Source organism: Alexandromys fortis, unplaced genomic scaffold, assembly GCF_014885135.2.
Source record: "Alexandromys fortis isolate MF-2015 unplaced genomic scaffold, M_Fortis_MF-2015_v1.1 scaffold_263, whole genome shotgun sequence".
Lineage (NCBI taxonomy): Eukaryota > Metazoa > Chordata > Mammalia > Rodentia > Cricetidae > Alexandromys > Alexandromys fortis.
This window is the reverse complement of record NW_026068165.1, coordinates 1,570,919-1,595,392: the sequence shown is the minus strand read 5'-3', so window position 1 is coordinate 1,595,392 and position 24,474 is coordinate 1,570,919. Positions and strand designations below refer to the sequence as shown.

The following is a 24,474-nucleotide window of genomic DNA, read 5'->3' as shown; positions in this document are numbered from 1 at the left end:
GCTCTGCCGCTGGCCTTTTCCACAGCTTCACCCTGCTCTCCTTACAATCATCTGCCTGGGATCTGAGACTCTGCCAGAGCTCCTCCCGCATTCCCAGCGGGTTCCTTGTGGTCCAGCCTCATCTTGTCTGACTGTCCTCCAGCCGGAGCTGTCCACTCCCTAACCTCCCTGTTGCTGCTGTCTTGCCTCCCGACTTTTCTAGCCAACTGCTGTTGTCTGTCCTTGGCCCCATACCTTCTAATCGTTTTGACGTCTGCCCTCTTATCCTTCTGGAGATCTAATTAGCCACAGTGACAAATGACTTACTAGCCTGGTCCCTGCACTGCCACCTCCCCTGCCCTCAGTTTCTTCAGTTCATCAATCCACCTAGAGTGTGCCAGGGTCTTGGGACAGAAGGGAAGACACCTGTCCCCGACAGCCTTTGTTTCTTCCATATTGGACTCCTGTGACTGCCTGGCCACCAGGGGGTAGGGTGGGTGGAATACTGGGTTGGTTTCTGGTAGATGATTTTCATGTTTTATTTGTTTGAGACAGAGTCCCACGTAGTGGGCTATTGACTAGCTATTATAGCTGAGGGTGACCTTTGAACTCTTGATCCTCCCAAGTGCTAAGATTACAAACATGTGCCACCCACCCAGCTGTTTAGTCTTCCTACTTTTTAAAAGTTGAAACTCCTATCTCCAGCCTCCCTCCGCTACAGAGACGCCTCACAGCCTCTGGAGTCAGCAGCGAGTCACACCCAGCCTGGGAAATCCCTGTGTGTTTTATCCTCTCTCATGATGGAGACTCCCTCAACACCTCCAAAGAAGAGAGATGGTCATGGTGGCACCCAGTAGTAGCAGGAGGGGTGTCACAGCTTGGCAAGTTTAGGCTAGGCCAGCCAGCGCTACTAGTGAGACTCTATCACAAAACTAACCTAAATTAATTCAAAGTCTCAAAGAGCGGATGCCCTGGAGTTCATTTCTCCTGGGACTTGGCGACTCAATTCAGCTTTTTTTTTGCTTTGTGTTAGTGACTTTGTCTTTTTTTATTTTCAGATAATAGAAATTAAATTTATTGGCATGCCTGAATGCATTGTAGATGGTTTTGATCCCTCGACGGGAGGTAAAAGCAGGGTGGGGTTTCCTTAAGAGAGCTCAGATCGGGGCTAAGCTCCCCTTTGCCCTCTCACGCCCCTTCCCAGAATGCACTTGAACTCAAGCTACTATGAATTTCTCAATTTTTGGTTCCCATTCCTGAAAGGTCAAGGAGAGAGGTGGAAGCAGTCACCAGGGCAGTCCTTTTGACAGAGATGACACGCTTCAGGTTGGACTTGAATTTCTTGCATCTGAGCTAATTGCTGTGCTGAGGCATCCACCTATAAAATTACAGAGCGGCTCACCCAGAGGCTCTGTGTCTATTGCAGGTCCCGGAGCTCTCTCTCCCTGTGGGCTCTGGCAGGCTGCCTGCTGGGTTCTAGGGACCAGCGTATCCTACCAATTCCTGGGCCCATCCTTGGACGTCGGCTCCAATGGCGGCCCTCACGGACCTCTCTTTTATGTACCGCTGGTTCAAAAATTGCAATCTGGTTCGAAACCTCTCAGAGAAGTACGTCTTCATCACGGGCTGTGACTCTGGCTTTGGGAACCTGCTGGCCAGGCAACTGGTTGACCGGGGCATGAAAGTGCTCGCTGCTTGCCTCACGGAGGAGGGGGCCCAGAAACTCCAGCAGGACACCTCCTACCAGCTGCAGACCATCCTCCTAGATGTCACCAAGACCGAGAGCATCAAGGCCGCAGCCCAGTGGGTGAGGGACCAAGTGGGCGAGCAAGGTGGGGTGAACTGCATTCCTTAACATTCTCTCTCTCTCTCTCTCTCTCTCTCTCTCTCTCTCTCTCTCTCTCTCTCTCTCTCTTCCTGGGAACTGATGTGCAAATGGAGTTGGAGAGATGACTAGGAAGCAGGTCAAGAGCCTCTGGTGCGGCTGAATCTGGAATCATGGCATGGTTATGGTTTGGCCAGCTGACATGAGGAAGCAACATCCTGAGGACATTTTCTCCCTCAGAGGTTCAGGACAGAGGCAGCATCTGGAATGTTCCAAATGTTCAAACCTCTAAAGATGGAGGTGCCTTTTGGAGACTTCAGAAGTCCCAGATTGGCTCCCATAGATGTGCAGTCACAGTTCTTGGAGGGCTGAGGCTAGGAGCAGCAAGGAAGGGGCAAGAGGTGGAATCCCACGGGTGGGGTGGGCCCATTTCTTCTGCACGTCCTCCAGCAGGGGCTTTCTCCCTTTAGGAAATGAACCTGTGTTGGGGGCTGTACCAAGTATGCATGGGGACTTTCTTGCCTGGTGAACTCGTGGCATACAGGGTGTGGACACAGGATTGCTTAGTTACAGGAACGGAGACGATGGGGAAGTTTTTGCTTCTGAAAACTCGCTAGGCCTCTGCCCAGAGCTCTAGCATTTAGCCCTGGTTAGTACATACTGCATTTCAGTTTTTTAAAAACTATGCTGTTATTATGGTGTGTGTGTGTGTGTGTGTGTGTGTGTGTGTGTGTGTAGAGAAGAGGCCAAAAGAGGGCATTGGTTCTATGGATCAGAAGTTACAGAAAAAGAAAACAGAGTAAGAACAAACTGTGTGGAAGCCAGAGGATAGGTTTTGCAAGTCAGTTCCCTCACCATGTGAACCCTGGGTATTGAACTCCGGTCACCAGGCTTGTGCTTCAGACAGACACTCTTATCTGCTGAGCCATACTTCGGCCCCTTTTTTCTTTATCATCTGTTTCCTCTGCCAGAATAAAGCCTCCTGAGAGTGGGCCTATGTCCCTCACTCACTCCATGTCCTTAACACCTAGGACAATATCTGGCACCCAGAAAGGTGCTTGATAAATATTTGTCGACTGAGTTAGTTAATGAATAATTCAGCAGGGTGAGTCTTGTCCACCATGCTGCCTCAGCCTGTTCCCTGCACCCAGCCTGCAGCCATTTGTGACCATGACTCACTGGGTGTAGCAGTCTCCTGTTGCTGCAACAAATCCATGCAAATGCAGTGACTTAGACAGCACGCATTTATTACCCCATAGTCCAAAAAGGTTCTCACTAGTCAATGTCTCAATAGAGCTGGCTCATTTGGGGGGTCTGGAGCAGAACTCACTTCCAGGATTCTCCTCCCTCGGAGGCTGCGGACATTCCTCAGCACACGGTTCATTCCCTCTTCCAGTAAGCTTGAGCCACGTCCTCTCTGTGCTTTTTCATTTCTCTGCTTCTCTGGCCCCTGCTTTCTTCTTCCAGTTTAGTCTCCTGTGGTTACGTGGCCTTACCTGGTGACCTTGGGATAATGTCACTTGATTAGCCACCTCTATAGCCTTAATCCTCCCTTTCCCGTGCACCCTAACAAACGCCCAGGTTCCTGGGGTGGCGACATCCTTGGAGGACTGATATTCTTCATGTGCCACTTGGGCAGCATCTTCCGTGGAAGAAGCACTAGGGACTGGGTGAGGCGATGCACCCCTGCATCCCAGGGCTCAAGACACTGAGGCAGAGGATAGACGGGCTCCTGTGAGCACAGCCCTGGAGCTGTGAGCCCTGCTCTGATCATTCTCTAGTTATTCTTTATAGGAAAACAAACACTATCAGAGGCTCAGGTGGTCTGTGGCCCCCTCTAGAGCAATAGCACTCAAATGTCACGATCTTTGCGTCCCACGAGCTTCTTTTTCTCCTCTGCTAAGAGAGGTCCCTTAGCTAGGAAGGCTCTGAGTCCTGCCAGTCAGTTCTCCTCCTGGAGCTTCTCCAGCCTGAAGAGGGGATAAGATGGGGAGAGGCATGGCTTAGGGGGGACTCCAGAGCCAGGGTCAGAACTGATGGTCACATCCAGATCTGCCCTTGGGAGAGGGAGTGCACCATGGCACTCAGGAAGGGGTCTCGAGGTTTGTCTTAATCAAAATGGGACTGTACCAGAGAAAAGAACAGAAGGGTCACAGGTTGGGGCTCATGGAGTCCCTGGGGAAAGAAGAGGCTTGAACTCTTTTTATCACCTCCCTGGTAGCATTTTGCTCAAAAGCTCAACTCATAAAACAAATGAAAGAACCTCTCCCACAGCCCCACCCCCAGCAGGCTTGTGGAAACAGCTGTCCTGGTGCTGTTTGATCAGGAACCCGAGGCCCAGGGAGGGAAGGGGCTTGTCCAAGGTCGGAATCAAAGCCAGACCTGAGCCTTGGGTTTCTTCAACCCCAAGGCCCCGCAGAGCTAGATGACCACACCGGTTTTCTCTAGTCCTACCTTCCTGATCTGAGAGAACCTCACCCCTTCGCCACAAGTACCATAGTGTGTATTCTTCTGTACTTTTCTATAAATACTCCAAGCTCACTCTTCTCTCTGGTCTCTGTGCTTCTGGAGGTGTAAGATCCCAACTTGTTCATATTATGTCTCCTTTACTTAAGTGACAACACAGAGTGGAAACTGGATGAATGAATGAATGAATGAATGAATGAATGAATGAATGAGGTTTGCTAGGCAAAGAGATGAAGAGCTGGAAACTTGGAAGAGTAGATAAAAGGATGTGTGTTTGAGAAGCCAAGTGATGACCCATTTGCATGAAAATGGCATCTCTTACCCATACCTCATGGCTTCAGGGCCACTGGCTGCACACAGTCTTGTTTATAGTAGGTACAGAGCCCAATTTAGTTGGCAGACCACAGGAATCAGGGAAATAAAAAGCATCCACTGGGAACATCGAACACTTTGGCCTTGGGTTTGCTCTCCCTGCTCTCTAAGCCACACCATCCTTGAGTGTCTGCCCACTGTCCTTAGGCGTTGTCCACCGGCTAAGCCACCCATGGTCAGCGAGCTGTTGGCTGGTGTCCCACAGAGCTCTTCCAGAGAACTTGCTGATTCCTGTATGGTTCTCTCTACCTTTGTCTCTCCCCACAGGCCTCTGGGCCCTAGTGAACAACGCTGGTGTGGGCCTGCCTAGTGGCCCCAATGAATGGCTGACCAAAGAAGACTTCGTGAAAGTAATCAACGTGAACCTGGTGGGACTGATTGAAGTCACCCTGAACATGCTGCCTATGGTCAAGAAAGCCCGGGGCAGGGTGGTCAACATGTCCAGTTCCGGTGGGCGTGTGGCCGTCATCGGTGGTGGCTACTGTGTCTCCAAGTTTGGTGTTGAAGCCTTCTCTGATAGCATCAGGTGAGTGGGTCCTGGGACCAAACCAGGTGGGGGTCTCGGAGCCTGAGCTGGTCAGTGTGTAGGCAGGGGAGTTCTGGGAAGAAGACTCTCAAACAGGACCAAGGGGAGAAGTCAGGAGGAGGGAGCCCTGTGGAATGAGGACAGAAGACATCACTTGGATCTTCCCATGGGCGGACCCGGAGTGAAGCAAATCCTGTTAAGTCTCAGTATTGGAGAGGGAGGGGGTTAAAGGGGAGGAGAGAAGAGAGGAGAGAAGAGAAGAGGAGAGAGAGAAAGATAAAGCACATAGAGGGAGGCCTGGAGCAGAGGTGCCTCTGGAAGCTCCTCAGAAGATGCGGGCCTTTGTGCAGATACCCTTATTCCTTTAGTCACTTGGTGACTGGGGTGACTGGGGTAGGGCTGGGTGGAAAGAACTTGGGAGGAGGCTGGACCTTGGCCTAGATTCTCCATGGATTTCCTGTTGGTTTTGCCTAATGCAGATTGCTCCAGGCTACTGGATCAGTTTGGGAAAGGGCTGAGGCCTCAAGGAAAGCCATTTGCATAAAGACGTGTTGAAATTAGCTCTGGCGGTGGGCTGAACACCTCCAGGTTTTGGGAGGGACATTGTTGCTCCAAAGGTGTCTCTGATGCCTGACATCCTGAGGCTAGACCAAATGCAACTCTTGATCCCACAGGCGAGAGCTTCATTTCTTTGGGGTGAAGGTCAGCATTATTGAGCCAGGGAACTACCGGACATCCATCCTGGGCCAGGAAACTCTGCAATCACGAATGAAGAAGCTGTGGGATCGGCTGCCGCAGGAGACCCGGGATAGCTACGGAGAGGAGTATTTCCGTGTCTGTGAGTCTCCAAGAGGAAGCTGTGGAGGTTTGGGGGTCACTGGCTGAATTTCAGTTTACAGAGGATGAGACAGAGCCCAAGAGACTATCCATACAGTTAGTAACAATGCTGGAGTTTGAGATTAGAATCCAGGTCGCAGGGCCACAGCTGCAGGGAAGGTGGGAACGGGCGGACAGATGCTGTCTGCTCCGGCACTGCTCCTCCAAACATCGGCGCAGGTGAATCACCACGTGGAAACACACTGAGAGGAGACTAGAAAAAGACAGAGAGTGAGTTTGTGAGAGCCAGACCTCCTGCTGGGAGTCCAGGCTTTGTCTGCCGCTTGTGAGTGAGGACATTGTTTTTTTGTTTGTTTGTTTTATGGTGGTGTCATTGTTTTCTTTTTAAAAGTTTGTTGTTTTGTTTTGTTTTCTTGAGGCAGGGTCTCTGGTAGCTAAGGCTATCTTAAAACTTCCTATTTGCTGAGGATGACTTGAACTCTGGACCTTCCTGCTTCTGTTTCTAAATTCTGTAATCCCGGGAATACACCACCACTCCCAGCCTGAAGGATCATTTTACGCCTCAGTTTCCCACCTGTACGCGGAGCTTAAAGATAGCGCATAGGTCTTTAGGGGAACACTTAAGATCCAAACTACAACAATATAAGTCAGTCAAGCCCATGGCAGGTCTGAACTGCCCAGGAATAGGAGTGAGTGCTTAGAGACAGTTTTCCTGGGCATTATATGTCCACAGCGAGGCAAGGCAAGAAAGGAAAACCGAGAAAGCTCTCTCCAATAGGGACATCTTTCACTGCGAGACTATCGCACATCAGACACTGGGGTGGACAGAATAGCACACTTGCCCCTTGCTGCCCGTAGCTGACGATAAATATCGCGCACATTTAGTGACAATCATGATTAAATGTCATTGCAGAGTAATAAGGCTATGAAGGAAGGACAAGAGGGACTTGGAGCCTGAATTCAGATCCTGGTATAAAAAGAGCTTCTGTTGAGTCAGCTGTGGAAAGGGAAGACAGGGAATCTATAATTATAAGCCTCAGAGGGCTCTGAGACAGGACATTTATGGAACCCAGCAGGTAGGGAGCAGTGAGGGGCAGCTGAGGGAGCATCAGACAGAGCCATCTGCTCTGTGGTCTCAAGTTTTCTCTGGTGGCTGCAGACTTCCAGGGGAGACAGGATGGTGGTTCCAACAGGACAGGAAGCAGAAGTGGGGAGAAGTCTCTGGATGCCTGGAATGTTTTAGGCCAGCAGTCGCTGTGTGAGGAGGAGCCGGGTTTATGTAGGATGAGGGCTGGGTTTATGTTGATGAACCCAGTGGGGGACAGCCTCATTCTCTGTTGGTTAGGGTTGATTTCGTTCACTGTTGGTAAGGTTGATTTCGTTCCTTAAAGAAACTAGTCTTTCTATTCTGCACATAACAGCAGTCTGTGTGGAGAAGGGTGTCCTCAGGCAGGACATCAGATAGAACCTTGGGGCACCGAGTGAAGGAAAGTCTACCCAAACCATTTAAGTAGAAAGGAATTTCTTGCAACAGTGCTCTCCGGGTACAATCTGATTGTACCTGGAATCTGATCAGATTGCTACAGAATGTTACGGTTAGGGTCTGGTCTGGTTTCCTAGCTTCTAAACAGAGCTAAGAATCCTGTCCAGCACCTCCCTGAGAGTTAAGAAACTCATCCTGACCTGGGGGTCACAGGCTCAGAGGAACATAAGGCTGGCTCTGATTGTCTCAGGCTGGGTCTTGTGCCCACGGATCCCACAGAAGGAAATCTGCAGCTGTCGGAAGGATTAGGTGGTAGAGGGAATGAATACTGTAATCTTCTGTGGGATTCTTAAGCAAACAAGGGGCCAAATTATTTACAGACCTACTCTGAGGCTGGGGGTGCAATGTAGGTTTAGTCAGTCTCTGGAAACTTCACAGGGGGTAATACCTATGCAAACAGAGACTGTGGAGTTTCCAAGGGGTCCTTGAAGGAAGATGCAGAGAGGCAAACTTCCCTGAAAGCCACTTGTCAGACAATGGGGAGGGGGGAGGGTAGTAACTGTGCTAAAGAACAGTAAGAGTTGGATTGCTAAACGCCCTAGGCTAAATTACCTATTATTCCACACTGTGATTTTTCGAGAACAGATGATAAGTGCTTTTAGATAAACATTTCCAGCTCTGCAGAGGAGATCTGAGAGCAAATCCCTCACACCAGAACATAACGCTCTAATGGGTAAGCACAGAACGCAAAGCCAATCTGGAGTGGCTTACAGAGACCCAGTTCTGCTGTGACCAGTGGCCCACAGAGGTGATAATGAATCCTTTAGTTTTGCTCGGTGAATAGGAGCTCGCAGACAGGGACAAGATACTAGTCATTTCCCACAGATGCTCATGAGCAATACCTGGAGATCTGGATGTGAGCCGATTCCAGGGCATGATCGCATAACTCTCAGAAATGAAGGCCTACTCACCTAAGTATGATTCTCTTATGGGTTTTTAGGAGAACTGAACAAAACTGGCGTAGAATGAGCCTGGCAAACTTTCGGTGGAGTTCTGTCTACCAACCTGGCAGCAGTATGAACAGGGTAGAGAGGCAGGCAGGGTGGGAAAGCCTCTGAAGATACCCGTGGGTCTTGTCCTGAGGCCCTAGAGGACTTTTAAAGAAGTTCAAAACAGCTGCGGGTGATAAGGGGACCAGATGGGAGGCTCCGCTGGAACTCAGAGAGCTGAAGTCGCAGGTCCTGGTAGTGCAGAGACAGGGTCAAGCTCTGAGAGAGACTGGAGGAATGTTTAGGGGTGACCATCCAGTGCCAGGTGCTCGGGCTAATCCCACAGGTCCCTGGCTTTGAATCCCAGGATGGGCTTCAGATTTCCTGCTTTACTTTTAACTGTGTCTGGGGCAGAACCATGTTCAAGTGGCTCAGCGTCACCAGAGCAGGCGTGAGAACGGAGCACAATGGTCTAGCGCTGATGGATCGCATGATAAAGTGGAGTCAGGAGGGTTGAGGAGGGACAGAATATTAACTGGATTTCTTGTCTCATCTTCACCCGCTGGGAGGCCAGCAAACATTCTCCTTTAGCCACGCCCTTCGGAATGAGTGTCTGTGTGAAGGGAACAGACATCAAGTGTTAAGGCCACAGCGGCAAAGCCTGGGCTCGAATACTTCTTAGAGAGCTGTCTCAAGAATGCAAACTCTTTCTCAAGGGCCCACATCTAAATTGTGTGCTCTTCCCCACCATCTAGGGGAATAAAGAGTTGTGTGGAAACGTCTGCTTCTCTTCCCATCCCATGCAAAATTAGAACTAACAAATATTTAAGAAAACGTGTAAGAACGTACCACCTCTTGTGGCTGGACACCTCCTTCCACCTCACTGTCTGTGGGGATGTTTGCTGCCTGACAAGGCCAGGCGCCCTTGGCTTGACTCCATCATCTCCTCGGCTTGCATGGGTCCTGGGTCTTGAGGAGATGTGCAGAACCCTAAGAACACCCTCACATTCACTATCCTTCCCCGGGCATTGCTGGTGGGAGACCCCAACAGGTACAGCGTTGGAGGTGTCCTAGGGCTCCATCTCTAAAAAGACAGCCTAATTTGAGTGAGCATGGCTCTTTGGAAGGTCCCAATATGTAGCTGAAATTCTCTAGTTTTCTTCTCAGGAAACTCCTTAGAGGCTGTCATAAGGACTCTTGAATGCCATTGGCCAGTCTCCACCAATGATCTCTAAGCATCTTGACGCTGAGGTAATGGATGATGGATGACGTACCTACCTAGAGCAGGCCAAAGTCAGGACAACTTTGTTACTCTGTTCCCAGCTTTAACCATTGTTACTCTTTCCCTCTTTTGACTCCCTGCTAGGGAAGTCTGACCCTCAAGTCCACGTCCTCTGGAGCCCTTTTTACTCTCTCCGAAGTCTGAATCCCACCCCCTATTCTGCACACCTATCTCTGTCCCAGAGTACAGGAGAAGGGGCATACTGAGATGCCAGAGGTCTGCCAGCCTCTTATGTCATGAGCCCCAACAGGCTTGAACTACTTAGACACCCACCTGTGTCTCCACGCCTGTTTGTAGAATTGCCATTTTTAAATTTTATTTATTTTTTTCTTAATGTATATTAGTGTTTTACCATGGGTGTAGAGTCCCCTGGAACCGGAGTTACAGACAATTGTGAGTCACTATGTGGGTGCTGGGAATTGAATCCGGGTCCTCTGGAAGAGCAGTCAGTGCTCTTAATCACTGAGCCATCTCTCCAGCCCCAGAAATACTCATTTTTAATACCTTTTTATTCCCCAGATGCTTTGGTAGAAAACACGGAACGTTGTGCAGTAACTAGGCACCCACCAGCCAATACTTCACTACTTCCAGGTTTCTGTGACTATAAACCTTTCCACTCTGTCCTTCCATATCATCCACTCTGCTGTTAACCGGGAATGGTCTGGGCCAAAAAGATCTTCCGAAGGCACGGGTTAAAGGCTGGGTCCCTGCCGGGCGGTGGTGGCACACGCCTTTAATCCCAGCACTCGGCAGGCAAATCTCTGTGAGTTAGAGACCAGCCTGGTCTACAAGAGCTAGTTCCAGGATAGGCTCCAAAACCATAGAGAAACCCTGTCTCGAAAAAAACCAAAAAAAAAAAGACTAGGTCCCCAAAACAACAATATTCAGAAGTGGGGGCTTTAGGGGAGTGAGTGTATCACAAGGGCTCTGATGTTATTAATGGGGCAACCCAGCTGGGCTGTTGTTCAGTGGTAGAGTACTTGCCTGGTGTGTCTGGGACTCTGTGCTCAATCCCCAGGACCACATGCATCATACATACATACATACAACAGGAAAGATGAGAAAACTGGTGTGATTCTAGTACTTGAGAGACTAAGACAGGAGGATTGCCATGTGTGTATGGGCTATATAGTAAGTTTCCAGGCCAGTTTAGGTCACAGGGTGAGACTTTGTCCTCAAAACAAAACAAACAAGCAAAGGGTTAATCTATTAGTGATTCATACTTCCTGGGCCATGACAGATAATGCAGATTTATCTGGCCCTCGGTGAAAGGTGAAAGAGTGGGTGTGTCCTTAGGGGCATGGCTTTGGGACTGTATGTTGTCCCTGTCCCCTCTTTCCTTCATCCTTCCTTTCCTCCCTTTCCACCTCTCTTCCATCCTTTGCTTCTTCATGGACACCATGAGGAGCAGCTTTACCTGCACCCCCTGATGCTTGGCCTCTGGCAGGCCCAGAACAGCTGGACCAACTGGCCATGGAGGGCAGCCTCTGAAACCATGAGCCAACATAAGCCTTCCCTTTAGTTTTTTTCCCTCAGGTATAAGATGACAGTCATCTGTGCTATGCTCTGGGATCCGTGTGATCCGTGGGATCGCCCCCATTTTGCAGATACCCAACATATGTTCCAGGTCAGACAGCTAGCTACTAAGTGGTTTGTTGTTGAAGAACTGGGCTTGTTCTTTTTGTTGCTCATCTAATAAAACAGTGAGATTTCAGGACACAACTCCAGTGTTTAGAAAGAGAAATAAGGGGCTGGAGAGATGGATCAGAGGCTAAACATACTGGCTGTTCTTCCAGAGGTCCTGAGTTCAATTCCCAGCAACCACATGATGGCTCATAACCATCTGTGATGAGGTCTGGTGCCCTCTTCTGGCCTAGAGGTGTACAGGAGGAACATTGTATACACAATAAAATAAATCTTAAAAAAAAATAAAATAAAGAGAAATAAGATAATATAATGATCTTGTAAAGAGGCGTTTGGTGAGGGACACTGTACCTAGTGTGGGAGACACACTTTAAAGAAGCAGGCGGATCTCTGTGAGTTCGAGACCAGCCTGGTCTACAGAGCTAGTTCCCCAGGACAGGCTCCAAAGCCACAGAGAAACCCTGTCTCGGAAAAAAAAAAAAAAAAAAAAAAAAAAAAAGATTTCTACAAGACAGGGAGCTTAGATGGAATTCAGGGTGGGGGATTATTTTATTAAAGAATAACAGGCTTTTGTTCTATCTTCCTTTCACCCCCAATGTCTCAAACAGATACTGAAAAGTTGGCTAACTATATGCGGCTGGCACATCCAAAACTCAGCGATGTCACCAACAGCATGGAGCATGCTGTTGTCTCCAGGAGTCCCCGAGTCCGCTACAACCCTGGCCTGGATGTCAAGCTTCTCTATCTCCCCCTGGCGAAATTGCCCACGTCTGTGACAGATTTCATTCTGAGCCGATACTTGCCGAGGCCAGCAGACAGTGTTTGAGCTGGGGAGCTCGAGGGGTGGCCAGTGGTGCGTGGAGGAGGGGGCAAAGGACTGTGGGATCACAAGAGGGACACTCACTGCTGGCTTATGTCTCCCCATTTCCGCTGGGGCCTCCTGATGTGGCCCCTGCTGATTTAGAGAGTTGCCCTATGGGCCCCAAGACACCTCTCACCAAGGCAGGTATAAGAGGCCCTGGCCCTGGAAAACTCAAGGAGAAGAAAGCTGGCTTCTGTTGAAGGACAAGCTGTGGCCACCCTGTAAATACCACAGGATAACCTAGTCCATGGGAGACTCTCAGCCCCTCCCCACAGCTCTCCTCACAAGCGCGGGTTTGTGCGTATACAAACTGTGTAATACGGCAGTCGGAACTGCCAGCGCATATCCAGAGAATGTTTGAAGTCGTTTCCTTTCCTTTGCATTTCTCTATCTGTAGGTGATTGGGATCCATATAACACACACTTCTTTAATCACCATTGATTAATGTTTCAAGTATTTATTGATTGCTTAATACCTACCAGGCACTGAGGATCTGAGGGTAGAGGAGGAAGAGGAAATCATGATCTTGGATTTTTTTTGTTTAGTTTGTGTTTTATTTTGTTACAACAGCTACAACAAAGATAGGAAAGTAGCAACAATGTAATCATTCCCAAGGTGACACTCATAATCACTCAGAGTCCATATGGCTGCTGGAGAGGCAGAACTTGCTAACCAGAGGATCTGCGTTGGGTTCCCATGGTAGCCCACTACCTCCCATAATTCCAGTTCCGGGCATCTGAGGCCCTCTTCGGACCTCCACAAGCACCAAGCGTGCACATAGTGTGATATGCAGACAAAACACTGCTACACATAAAATAAGATATGGAAGCTGGACATGATGTCTCATGCCTGTAATCCTAACACTTGGGGGAGGGCGCTGAGACAGGAGGATTTTTGTGAGTTCAAGAGCAAGCAGTTTACAAAATAAGACCCTGTCTCAAGAAACAGACCCCTGGAAAAAAATACATATGAAGGTTAATGCTAGACAATCTGATTCAGTAGACCCAAGCAGAGGCTAGGACTATGAACTGGTACCGAGGACCTAGATGAGTCGATGTACCTGTGTGCACCTGAGAGCCACTGGTAGTGCCGCAGGAGAATCAGCAAACACGCCCAGAGTGGGAAGCAACTTACCCACTGGCCCCCAGCTCAGTGTCCAAACAAACAGAGCTCTTGTTCAGGTTCCTTTTTCTAGCTGTAGGACAGTAACTGTAACATCTTCACATATGTCATGGAACTGAATAATACATACTTTAAAAAACAGCCATGAACTTCTGGGTTATATGAACGTCTGTTAAAAAGAAAAATTCTTCTGAGATACTGAATATCAAACCCAGAACTTGAGCATTCTAGGCAAGCACTCTACCCCTAAAGCTACATTCCCAGCCCTCAGATTTTCAGTTAGGACTCAGGCTGAACGTGAACTTGCTATAACTTTCAATAGTCCCTCAAACTTGCGAGACTTCTGCCTCTGCTCGCAGAGTACTGTGACTACAGACATGTGCCACCAGTCCCAACAATAGCAATTAATTAAATAAATAAATAAAAATGTTGAAATTCTTGATGACTATTTATGCAATAAAGCTCAAATATGATTCTTGAAAATCAAAATGTCTTTGCGTCTCATCAACAGCTGGGTGAGGTTGGAGATAAATGTGACTTTAGTTGTCTCTGCAAACCCCTCCCAAGTCAGGCAGCTGTCGCAGGTTCTAGGAATTAGCATTCCCGTCCCTGGGAAGGGAGAAGACATATATACAATCTGCTACAGTCTGTTACCTACTATTCCCAGCACCAGATTCTGGTTCAGCAGAAGGAACCTAGGAAGGAGTAACAGAAAGCCCGCTCCCACTTGGTTTAAGTGATAGACAGTGAGAGCAGGACCCAGCTCCCAGGGCGGCGGCTCTGCACTCCCACAGCACAAAGGCGGGAATGCCAAGGGTTGTAGCTCTTTGCTTCTTCACTCCCAACTCACAGGGGAGACAGCTTGCTTTCACAGCCTTCCAGAAAGGTGTTTTCTCAGAGCCCCATTGAGGTTTCTTTTAGAATCCCTGCTGTGGATTATTATTTTAACTAGGCAAAAATGTGTTACATTTGTCTCTGCTGCGTTTGTTTAATGATGTAAAGACGTGTTACATTTGTTTCATCCTGCCTGCCTAAGGCTCCTGATTGAACTAATAAAGAGCTGAACTGCCAATAGAGATGCAGGAGGGATAGGCGGGGCTGGTGGGCAGAGAGAATAAGTAGGAGGAGAAGAGAATGGAGAGAAAGAGGGAGAAGTTGAGGGACATGCTTGGGACCAGAAGCCAGGCAGCCACCAGACAGACACAAAAAGTAGTAAAAGGGAGACGACATACAGAAGGTAAAGCCCCGAGGTTAAACATACATAACAAGAAACAGGTTAAGTTATAAGAACTAGTTGCCAGGCGGTGGTGGCTCATGCCTTTAATCCCAGCACTCAGGAGGCAGGGGCAGGCAGATCTTTATGAGTTTGAGGCCAGGACAAGCTCCAAAGCTACGGAGAAAAACCCTGTCTTGAAAAAGCAAAGAGCTAGCAAGAAACAAGCATAAGATAAGGCTGAGCATTTATAACTAATAATAAGTCTCGATGTCATGATTTGGGTGCTGACTGGTGGCCTGAAAGAGAAAAGCTGCTGCCAATCCCACTGACTCAAAGTAGCTTGGGCTCGTCCTGGCCCCATCCCTGATCAGGCTGCAAGCTGACATAAACTGTAGTTCGGTCATAGGATGGGGGTGTCGGAGAGTTGGCCACACTGCTTACCGCCCTGGAAAAGTTCAAAATTCAAACCTCTGTGCTATACTGAGAGTATTAAACAAACATAAGACGTAGCAGCTTCAGTCAAGCGTGGCATGCTTGCCCGTGATCCCAGCATTGGGAAGGTGGAGGCCAGGATATCGGGGGTTTACAGCCACTCTCTGTTACATAGTGTGTTTGAGGCCAGCTTGGATCACATGAGACCCTGTCACAAACCAATGACACAGACACTGTATTATAAGGAAATTGTGTTGGACAACAGCCTGAGATATTCATATATACTTTCCCAGGCTCCTTGCTGTCCCATTTTCCCTTCCCCTGACTCAAGTAGGTACCTAAATTGAGCCTTCACTAGGGCAAGATGTTTGACAGGACACAAATTCCCTTTCTCGGCTTTTATTGCCCCAACTCTGAAGTTGTTAGCGAAATTATGAACTTTAGAGAATGAAGTACAAGTGATGTCACTTCTGGACAGGCCAATGTCTCCATGAAGCTGTCCCTTCTCCAAAGACACGAGGAGTCACTGGGTGATGTCTAACGTTTCTGGGGCAGTTTCTGGAAGCACTTTGGGAACTGGCAAGACAGGTGAGCAGCTGCTGTGCCCTGTGTAAGGCAGGTGAGAGCCTGGGGAATGTCACACACTATACTGGGTCCCAATCTACAGGACAGGCCGGAAGAGCCACCCAGGAAAGGGTATACACATTGCCACAGGAGACGTTTCTCTAAGTAACCTGTGTGCATAGAAGGTTTCGTTTCACCTCATGCCAGTAGCATTCTAGTTTCCGTGAGGAAGAGGCTAGGTCCATTGCCATTAGTTGCCCTACAGTGATTAACAGAGAAGCCTCTTTGAGTTCTAGAACCCACTCTTTACCACTCCCTCTATCTCTTCTCTGTCCACCTGCTAGGGAGGGATGGGCCCTCTGTTTCCACGACACTTCCTGATAGCTTTTCTTCAGCTCATTCCTCAGCAACCACTGCCCTTCCGGGGGCTTTTCTTTCCTGGGGAATATGATTGTCCCCACAATACACCCCTGGAACCTCAGCAAGTTCCCAGATGTCCCTCAACCTCAAGAGAAGGTGGGAAGAAAAATAAGAGCCCAGGTGCCAGAAAGTGGCCACTCTGCCTGGCCAGCCTTTTTGAGGCAGTTCTACACAAGGACACTCTATAAACACGAGCCCGTTGCTCTTACGCTCAATCACATACAGACTGTTAATTGCAAACTCAGAACAGCAAACAAAATGTTCCTGCTGGAACCTCTGATGTGATGCTGAAGATAAAATGACGCAGAAGAGCTGAGACTCCACAGGCAACCCGTCAACCCGTCAGAGGGCCTTAACACGAGGAGAGGGACACATGTCTCTAGTGACTCTTCTAACTGTTCTAGAAAAGGGAAAGATCTGATTTTTAAAATCCTTATGACTTTAAAAATATTTATTATGAGTCGGATGGTGGTGGCGCACGCCTTTAATCCCAGCACTGGGGAGGCAGAGGCAAGTGGATCTCTGTGAGTTCGAGGCCAGCCTGGTCTGCAAGAGCTAGTTCCAGGACAGGCACCAAAACTACAGAGAAACCCTGTCTCAAATATATATTTGCACACACAGACACACACACACACACACACACTGTGCTGGGGCGTGCTTGGAGTCAAAAGACAGCTTGCAGGAGTCAATTCTCTTCCACCATGTGGGTCCCAGACATTAAACTCAGACCCTTAGGCTTGATGGCAAATGCATTTTCCCAGCGAGCCATCTCATGGGCCTATTTGCGGATCTATACTAAGGAGTTCTGCATGGCACTCAAGCACCTCAGGTGGCAGGGCAGGAACTGCGTGAGCCACCCCTGAGACGTGGACAGTTTAATGGTGAGATATGACTCAGGTCTGGGAACCTGCTGGACAGACAGCTGAACGTGCAAGGATTGTAGCTGCTGGCTGGAAGATGGTGCCCTCAGATGTCACCAAAACAGACAGGAAGCTGAGCACCACCCTAGCTGCCCAGTGAAGTATACCTGAGGGAACTACACATGACTCTGGTTTGTTTTCTCCTAGACCGGATGCCCCTTTATTCCAAACACTGACCTCCAAGAAGACGGCACCAACGTTCCTAATAAGAAAGAGGCATCAAAATAGTAATTTGGTCCATATCCCATACTTAGTGTTGAACCCTGGCCCTTGCACATGCTAGACAAGTTCCCTATCATTGAGCTACAACCTCTGCCCACAAGTTTTGTTCTTACTTTATGCAAAGGAACTTTGCTTTTCGATCCAAGAGGACGTCTGATTCCAGTTAGTCACAGTCCATGGGATGTGGTGCTTTATTCTGCAGATGGAAGCTCTTCTCCTTCCTGCGGCCCCACTGAGCTATTCAATACAGACTATTCAGAACTGTGTGCTCTTTGTACAGCACACCACAGTTTAATTAGCTTCCTTTATATACAACGTCCATGTCCTATGGAAAGAGACTTGATTTCATGCTAACCATTTTAGCAATCTGCTGCTGTGTGTTTTATGAGACAGAATCCCACTCTGTAGCCCAGACCAGGCTGGCCTCACCCTATGGCAAACCTCCTTCCTTGTCCTCCAAAGTGCTGTGATTATAGGCGTGAGTTACAACACCAGTTAATCTGAGTGTTTTATGCATGGGTCTTACCTCCTCATCCCAGGGCTTTGCTCATAGCTCTGACACAAGCTGTGGCAATGGCATTTGGGAGTTGGAATCCAGATATCTGTATTAAAATTCTCTGTGCTCTTGAACAAATTATTAGTTCCTTGTGAGTCGGTACCTTTTCCAATGAAGTGGGAACAACAGTGTCTCCCCAAGAAGCCATGGTAGAACACATGTACTGTAACACATAGAAAGAAGCCGTGGTAGAACACACTTACTGTAACATATAGAAAGAAGCCGTGGTAGAACACATGTACTGTAACATATAGAAAGAAGCCGTGGTAGAACACATGTACTGTAACATATAGAAAGAAGCCGTGGTAGAACACATGTACTGTAACATATAGAAAGAAGCCGTGGTAGAACACATGTACTGTAACATATAGAAAGAAGCCGTGGTAGAACACATGTACTGTATGTAACACATAGAAAGAAGCCATAGTAGAACACATGTACTATAACACATAGAAAGAAACCACGGTAGAACACATATACTGTAACACATAGAAAAGCTTTGGAAAAGAAGAGATCAAGTTGGGGTTGGGAGATGGCTCAATCCAGGCAAGTGTGTAGACCCGGATTCAGATCCTCCATACCCACATAAAAAGCTGGACATGATTGCATGCATCTCTGACTCTAAACACAAGTTTGAACAGAAACAGACAGCTCTCCAAAACTCCCTACATGTAAAACTACAGAGGTTCCGTTCTGTGCTCTACTCGCTACACGCTACGGGAAATAGGCTGAACATTTAAAAACATTCAGACAGAGACAGACAGACAGGGCCACGGGGACATCCTTGAGACAAGAATGCCTACTTTATTGTGCTCAGGGGCAGCTTATATAGGGCTCTGGCCACGCCCCTGCTCTTGGGATCCTTCAGCTGCCGACCAACCAGCCTGCCACCAGGGTCTCATGCTCAGAGCAGCTGCAGGCTGCTCAGTGCAGAGGAAAACAAGTTGTTTACAAGAAATTCAGGGTCTGGTGGTTTAAGGAGTGCCCAAGTCTAGTCAATTAGGTGCCCGGCTCAGTGAGAGACTGTCTCAACTGAGCAATCAAGGAAGACGCTGTTGAACATCAACCTTGGGGTTCCACACGCATGTGCATAAAACACACACGCGCGCGGGGGTGTGGGGATGGGGCTGGAACTCACAGGCCAAGCAAGAGGGTCAGCATCTTCTGCACAGAAGTGGGTCTCGGTTTATGTGGAGAAAACACTTTTCCTTACACGCACACCCCAGTTCCCCTTGTCTGTCCTAAAGTCATGGAGCACTTGGTCCTCGGCCCACTGACAGCAGCCAGCATGTGAGATGGAGAATTTAGAAGAAAAGCTGTGGGCAGTGGTGGTGGCCCCGGACTTCCTCCACAGGAGGCAGCCGTGCAAGGGAATGAGGAAGGAGGACACCAAACCCGGGCCTTGGAGCTGCTCTGGCAGAGCGTGCCCATTGCGCCCGCCATGTTTGCCTTTCAAAGGACACTAAAATTACAGTCCCAGAGTAACGTTAAGGGTTTAAGTCTCCCTCTGTTGTTCATTCACTGTGACTTTAGGCAAAGTATTAACTGCTCTGTGCTTTGTTTTTTTTTTTTTTTTTTTTTCTTCTGTGCTTTGTTTTTTCTCTCAAGCAAAACAAGGGTAATAACTGTATCAATTTCACAGGTCATGGAAACAATTAAAAGGGTTACTAACCCAGAGGACTGCATAGCCTGCTGTAAATTGACACTCTTACCTCTAACCCTTAAGTATTGTTCTCATTGGTTCAGGGTGGCTGAAGGCACTGAGGAGGTCGGAGTAGGTGCCCAGGAACTGTGTAACTGGGTCATGGAGTAGCCCTAACTTCTTGAAACTTTCCAGATTTTCCAGAGCAGCTGCTGCCTTTTACGTTCGCACTAGCAGTGTGTGTTTGCTCTGACTTCTCCCCATGCTCAGCAGCACTGGACACTCAGTCTTTTGGATGCAGTCAGCAGGGATGGCATCCTCCACTGGGTTGTTTGCATTTCCCTGTTGAGAAATAATGCTGAATATGGAACAGGCTGCAAAATCCCATCCTAGTTCCATATGTGTGCATGTATGTGTGTGTATGTGCATGCGCATGTGTGTGTGATATGCAGGTGTGTGTGTGTGTGTGATGTGTAGGTCTCTGTGTGTGTGTGATGTACATGTCTGTCTGTGTGTGTGTGATGTGCCGGTCTCTGTGTGTGTGTGCATGCATGTGTGTGATGTGCAGGACTGTGTGTGTGTGATGTGCAGGTCTCTGTGTGTGTGCATATGTGTGATGTGCAGGTCTGTGTGTGATGTGCAGGTCTGTGTATGTGTGCGTGTGTGTGATGTGCAGGTCTGTGTGTGTGTGTGTGTGATGTGCAGGTCTGTGTGTGTGCATGTGCAGGTCTGTGTGTGTGTGATGTGCAGGTCTGTGTGTGTGATTGTGCAAGTCTGTGTGTGTGTGTGATGTGCAGGTCTCTGTGTGTGTGTGCATGTGTGTGATGTGCATGTCTGTGTGTCTGTGAGTGTGTGATGTGCATGTCTGTGTGTGTGTATGATGTGCGGGTGTGCTGTATGAGCATGCACAGAGGTCAGAGGACGGCATCATGCCTTCCTCTCTCACTCTTCACTCTGTTCTTTGAGGCAGCGTCTCTCTTTGCAACTGGACCTCATCTTCTGGAGCCAGGTTGTCAGCCAGTCCTCTCGCCCACCTCCCACAGCACACACAAGGCTGCACCCAACCCGGGTGTTGGACTTTATACCCAGGTCTCACAGCCATGAGCTAAGTTCAGACTTACTTCCTAATGTGACTCTTTTTGATGCTAGAACAGCTCAGACAGGTATTAGCTTCCAAATACTCGGGGAGTTTTCAAATTTTTTTTTGTTGATGGGTATTGAATACTAATTTAATTTCTCTATTGTTGTAGGGCAATGTTGATGCAATTTTAATATTTTAAAAATTGAAATTTATAGCCTGGCATGCTGGCGCACACCTTTAATTCCAGGACTTGGGAGGCAGAGGCAGGTGAATCTCTGAGTTCAAGGCCAGCCTGATCTACAGAGTTAGTTCCAGGACAGTCACGGCTACACAGAAAAACCCTATCTCAGAAAAAAATAAATAATAATTGAGATTTAGTTTTGGACCTCATATATCAGCTATATAAGAAAATGTTCTATATATGCTTGAAAGGAAACCACATTCTTGCATTGTTGGGCAGCAGTATCTGTTAGGTCGTGATGGTTAATCTCTCTCTGTCTCTCTCTCTGTCTCTCTCTCTCTCTGTGTCTCTCTCTGTGTGTCTCTCTGTCTCTCTCTCTCTCATTTTTTTTTAGCAGATTCTCAGTGTGTAACCCAGACTGGCCTAGAACTTGCTATGTAGTTCAAGTCTCCTACAGCCTTTTGCATTTTCTAGTAGTTCTGTTAAAACTCTAAAGGGGAATATTGAAATTTCCATTGTAATTATTGAATCATCTCTTTTCTTGTAATCCTGCTCATTTTGCTTTATATACCTCGGGCTCTAGCTTTAGAGGCATACACATTATACTTTTTCTATTTCTGAATATTGTTATCAATATAAAATGCACCTCTTTGTCTCTAATCATACTTATTTTTATAAGGTTCATTAATGTAGCCACTAAAGCTCTCTGGCAATTCCTGTGTTCATTCTCTCTCTCTCTGTGTCTCTCTGTCTCTCTCTCTCTGTCTCTCTCTGTCTCTCTCTGTGTGTCTCTCTGTCTCTCTCTCTGTGTCTCTCTCTGTCTCTCTCTCTGTGTCTCTCTGTCTCTGTCTCTCTCTGTCTCTCTCTCTGTGTCTCTCTGTCTCTCTCTCTCTCTCTGTGTCTCTCTGTCTCTCTCTCTCTCTCATTTTTTTTTAGCAGATTCTCAGTGTGTAACCCAGACTGGCCTAGAACTTGCTATGTAGACCAGCCCGACCTCAGCCTCTTCCAGAAGAGGAGCAAGTGCTGTTAGCTGCCGAGCCATCTCTCCAACTTCAGTTCTCAATAGAGAATGATTAAAATAGCTTTCTAATAAATCGATTAGTTTATGTGGTTTAATTTTTTATCAGCTGCCAAATGACTTTAGACAGTGTAAGGGTAGAAAGAAGTGATGCCTGTCTGCCTATTATAAGGGTTATAGCTGACAGACATTCTCATAACAAAAGACAAATTAACAACAGACATGGCAATGGAGTCTGCAGATTAAAGACCCAAAGACTTACAAAGCGAGCCTATTTCCATGCTTGGGTTCAGTGAAGCACAAACAGCCATGTGTGTGTGAGTGCATACATGTATGTGTGTGTGAATGTGTGCATGCATGTACATGTGTCTATGTGTGCATGCATGCCCACGTGTGCATGTGTGTCTATGTGTGCGTGCATGTGCGCATGTGCATGTGTGTGTATGTGTGCATGTATGTGTACGTGTGCATGTGTGTGTATGTATCACTGAAGACTGAGGTGGGCAAATCCTGCAAGGCACATCTGTTCAGATTCTTCTTGGTCCCTTCTTGTAGCCTCTCATTCTTGGAGACAGGGCAAGAAGGACCCTGTGGAGTTTAAGAGTTTATCTCTTTTCAGTCAACTCCAGGGACTTTTACGGCTGGCCTGAGGAGGAAGGAAGTTCTGGCTTCTAGGACCGGCTTGGAGAAGGGGCCTTGTGGTTCCTGTGGTGGCTCACAGTAGAAAGAAGAAGGGTGGGAGAGGCGAGAGGGTAGAGGGTGTCATTTTTCTGAACATCAGCATCTTCTGATCTGAAGCCCATTCCTCTCCCTGGCATTGAACCAAATTCTCTGAAAGAAGCCAGAGCAGTCTCCCAATCTATAGTCACGTATCTCATTTCAGGTACTGTGTGCAGGCACGGGAGGTCACTGTAGGGCTCAAGCAGTCAGATCTTCAACAAGAGTTGTTTCTATAGAAACAAGAGAAGAAAGAAGTCATGATGAAGTGTGAGCTCAATTTTTCAGTCTTAGGACTGCCAATGGGGAAGGTTTCTATTTGGGTTCTGGCATGTTCCGCTATAATCTGTTGTGTGTTTGAAAGACGATTTCAACGTCATTCCTGAGTGATCCATACAGTCACAGGTATGAAGAACAGAAAAGCTCATGGTTATTTCTTATAAGTCTTAATCTGGCCACCAACCAGCTTGCAGGGCTTTAGGACAAGACAGCTTTGGCATAAGTTATTTCAAACTAGAAGAACAGAAATAATAAATACTAAAATAAATCACTAGTGTTGGTTTGAGAATCGCAGCAAGACACCAGAGGAAAGGACAATAATTGGGGTCTATACCCAGAATGGTGGCCCACCCCTTTAATCTCAGCACTCAGGGGGCAGATGGATCTCTGAGGTTGAGGCCAGCCTGGTCTACAGAGTGAGCTCCAATCCAGCCAGAGGTACAATAGTGAGACCCTGTCTCAAAAAGAAAGTCAGGGGACGGGGATCTAGCCCAGATTGCAGATGGATACAGCACTCCCAAATCAATGAGGCAGAGTCTAATAACAGACATATGTAAGTTTGCTTTGAATCAATTTTTCTTTCTGTAGTCACCCGCTTGCCAAGGTAATGACGGAAGGGCTGACTAGGCCACAAAATACATTCATATTTATGATTTATGGAAGCAGTGACTGGAGGTATGGCTGTTTAAATACACAGTGTGGGGTGACAGGCGGGTTCTGAGCCACAGCTGCAGAGGAATAAGAAGACACAGGGCGCAACTGCAGCACGGTAACAATTTCTTACAATAGCGCACAGTATGAGACAAAAAGCTGGGAGGAGTAGCCCTGAAAGTTTTCACCACGAAAATGATTGAAGAGAGAAATGTATTTCACCTGACTTACACATCATACAATGTAATTGTATAATTTTTAAAAATCAAACGTTCTAACACATTTTTATCCAAACATATCCTGAGTTAATTCTTATATGCCAAGAAAGAATGACAGGGAAAGTAATAAAGCCTTGTTTTCTGCAAGTAAATCAAAATGTTTCTCTAAGAATGAACCTTAAACCAGACGGTGGTGGCACACCCTTTAATCCCAGCACTCAGGAGGCTGAGGCAGGCAGATCTCTGTGAGTTCGAGGCCAGCCTGGGCTACAGAGTGAGTTCCAGGACAGTCAGGGCTACAGAGAAACCCTGCCTTGAAAAGTCAAAAAAAGAAAAAAGAGGGCAGACCACCAGCGGCAGACCACCAGCGCAGGCCCAGGCGTGGCGGCAGACCACTGGCGCAGGCCCAGGCGGGGCAGCAGACTACCAGCGCAGGCGGCAGCAGACCGGAGCAGGCTGCAGCAGACAGCGGGGACCAGCGCACAACACCGAGAGCAGATTGCCCCACTACAATTAAAGCAAAGAGGTAGGCCTTTGGTTGGCATGGTCCCTGGCAAACAGGGAGCCTGGTCCTGTTCCTGAAGACCCTTCTGAGGGGCGAGAGGGAACTTGGCCCCTGGCAGGAGCCAGGAAACAGAGCGACAGCATTTTGTAAGAGGAACCCCTGGCCAACAGGGAAACCTGATCCGGTTTTAAAAGACCCATTAGATAGCTTCGATAGGAGGAGATGGGCAGGCACCAAGGCAAGAATTCACCCAATAATCCAAAAAACAATATGAAAACACCAGAACCCAATGATCTTACAACAGATGGACTTGAACACCCTAATATGGAAGAAGTGGAAAAAATTGACTTTATGAAAGCAATAGAGTCCATTAAACAACATGTGAAAAATGCCCTTATAGAAATGGATGAGAAGTATAACCAAAAGTTTGAAGAAATGAGTAAATACGTACATGATACCCTGGGA

General features: G+C 47.8%; 1 protein-coding gene across 1 annotated transcript; it reads left to right on the top strand.

The window, feature by feature from the left end:
- Positions 1-1,510: 1,510 nt before the first annotated feature.
- Positions 1,511-13,821, top strand: Sdr9c7 (short chain dehydrogenase/reductase family 9C member 7). Its single transcript, XM_050128045.1, has 4 exons — positions 1,511-1,811; positions 4,910-5,168; positions 5,843-6,006; positions 12,012-13,821. The coding sequence occupies exons 1-4, from the start codon at positions 1,511-1,513 to the stop codon at positions 12,227-12,229; spliced, it is 942 nt and encodes a 313-aa protein (XP_049984002.1). The 3' UTR covers positions 12,230-13,821.
- Positions 13,822-24,474: the final 10,653 nt, after the last annotated feature.

What these genes read in the sequence shown, in the direction of transcription:
- Sdr9c7 (XM_050128045.1), top strand. Translation starts at nt 1,511, where the DNA reads ATGGCGGCCCTCACGGACCTCTCTTTTATGTACCGCTGGTTCAAAAAT. An exon ending in GGACCAAGTGGGCGAGCAAG is followed by an intron (nt 1,812 to 4,909) that starts GTGGGGTGAACT and finishes CTCTCCCCACAG; the next exon opens with GCCTCTGGGCCCTAGTGAAC. An exon ending in GCCTTCTCTGATAGCATCAG is followed by an intron (nt 5,169 to 5,842) that starts GTGAGTGGGTCC and finishes TTGATCCCACAG; the next exon opens with GCGAGAGCTTCATTTCTTTG.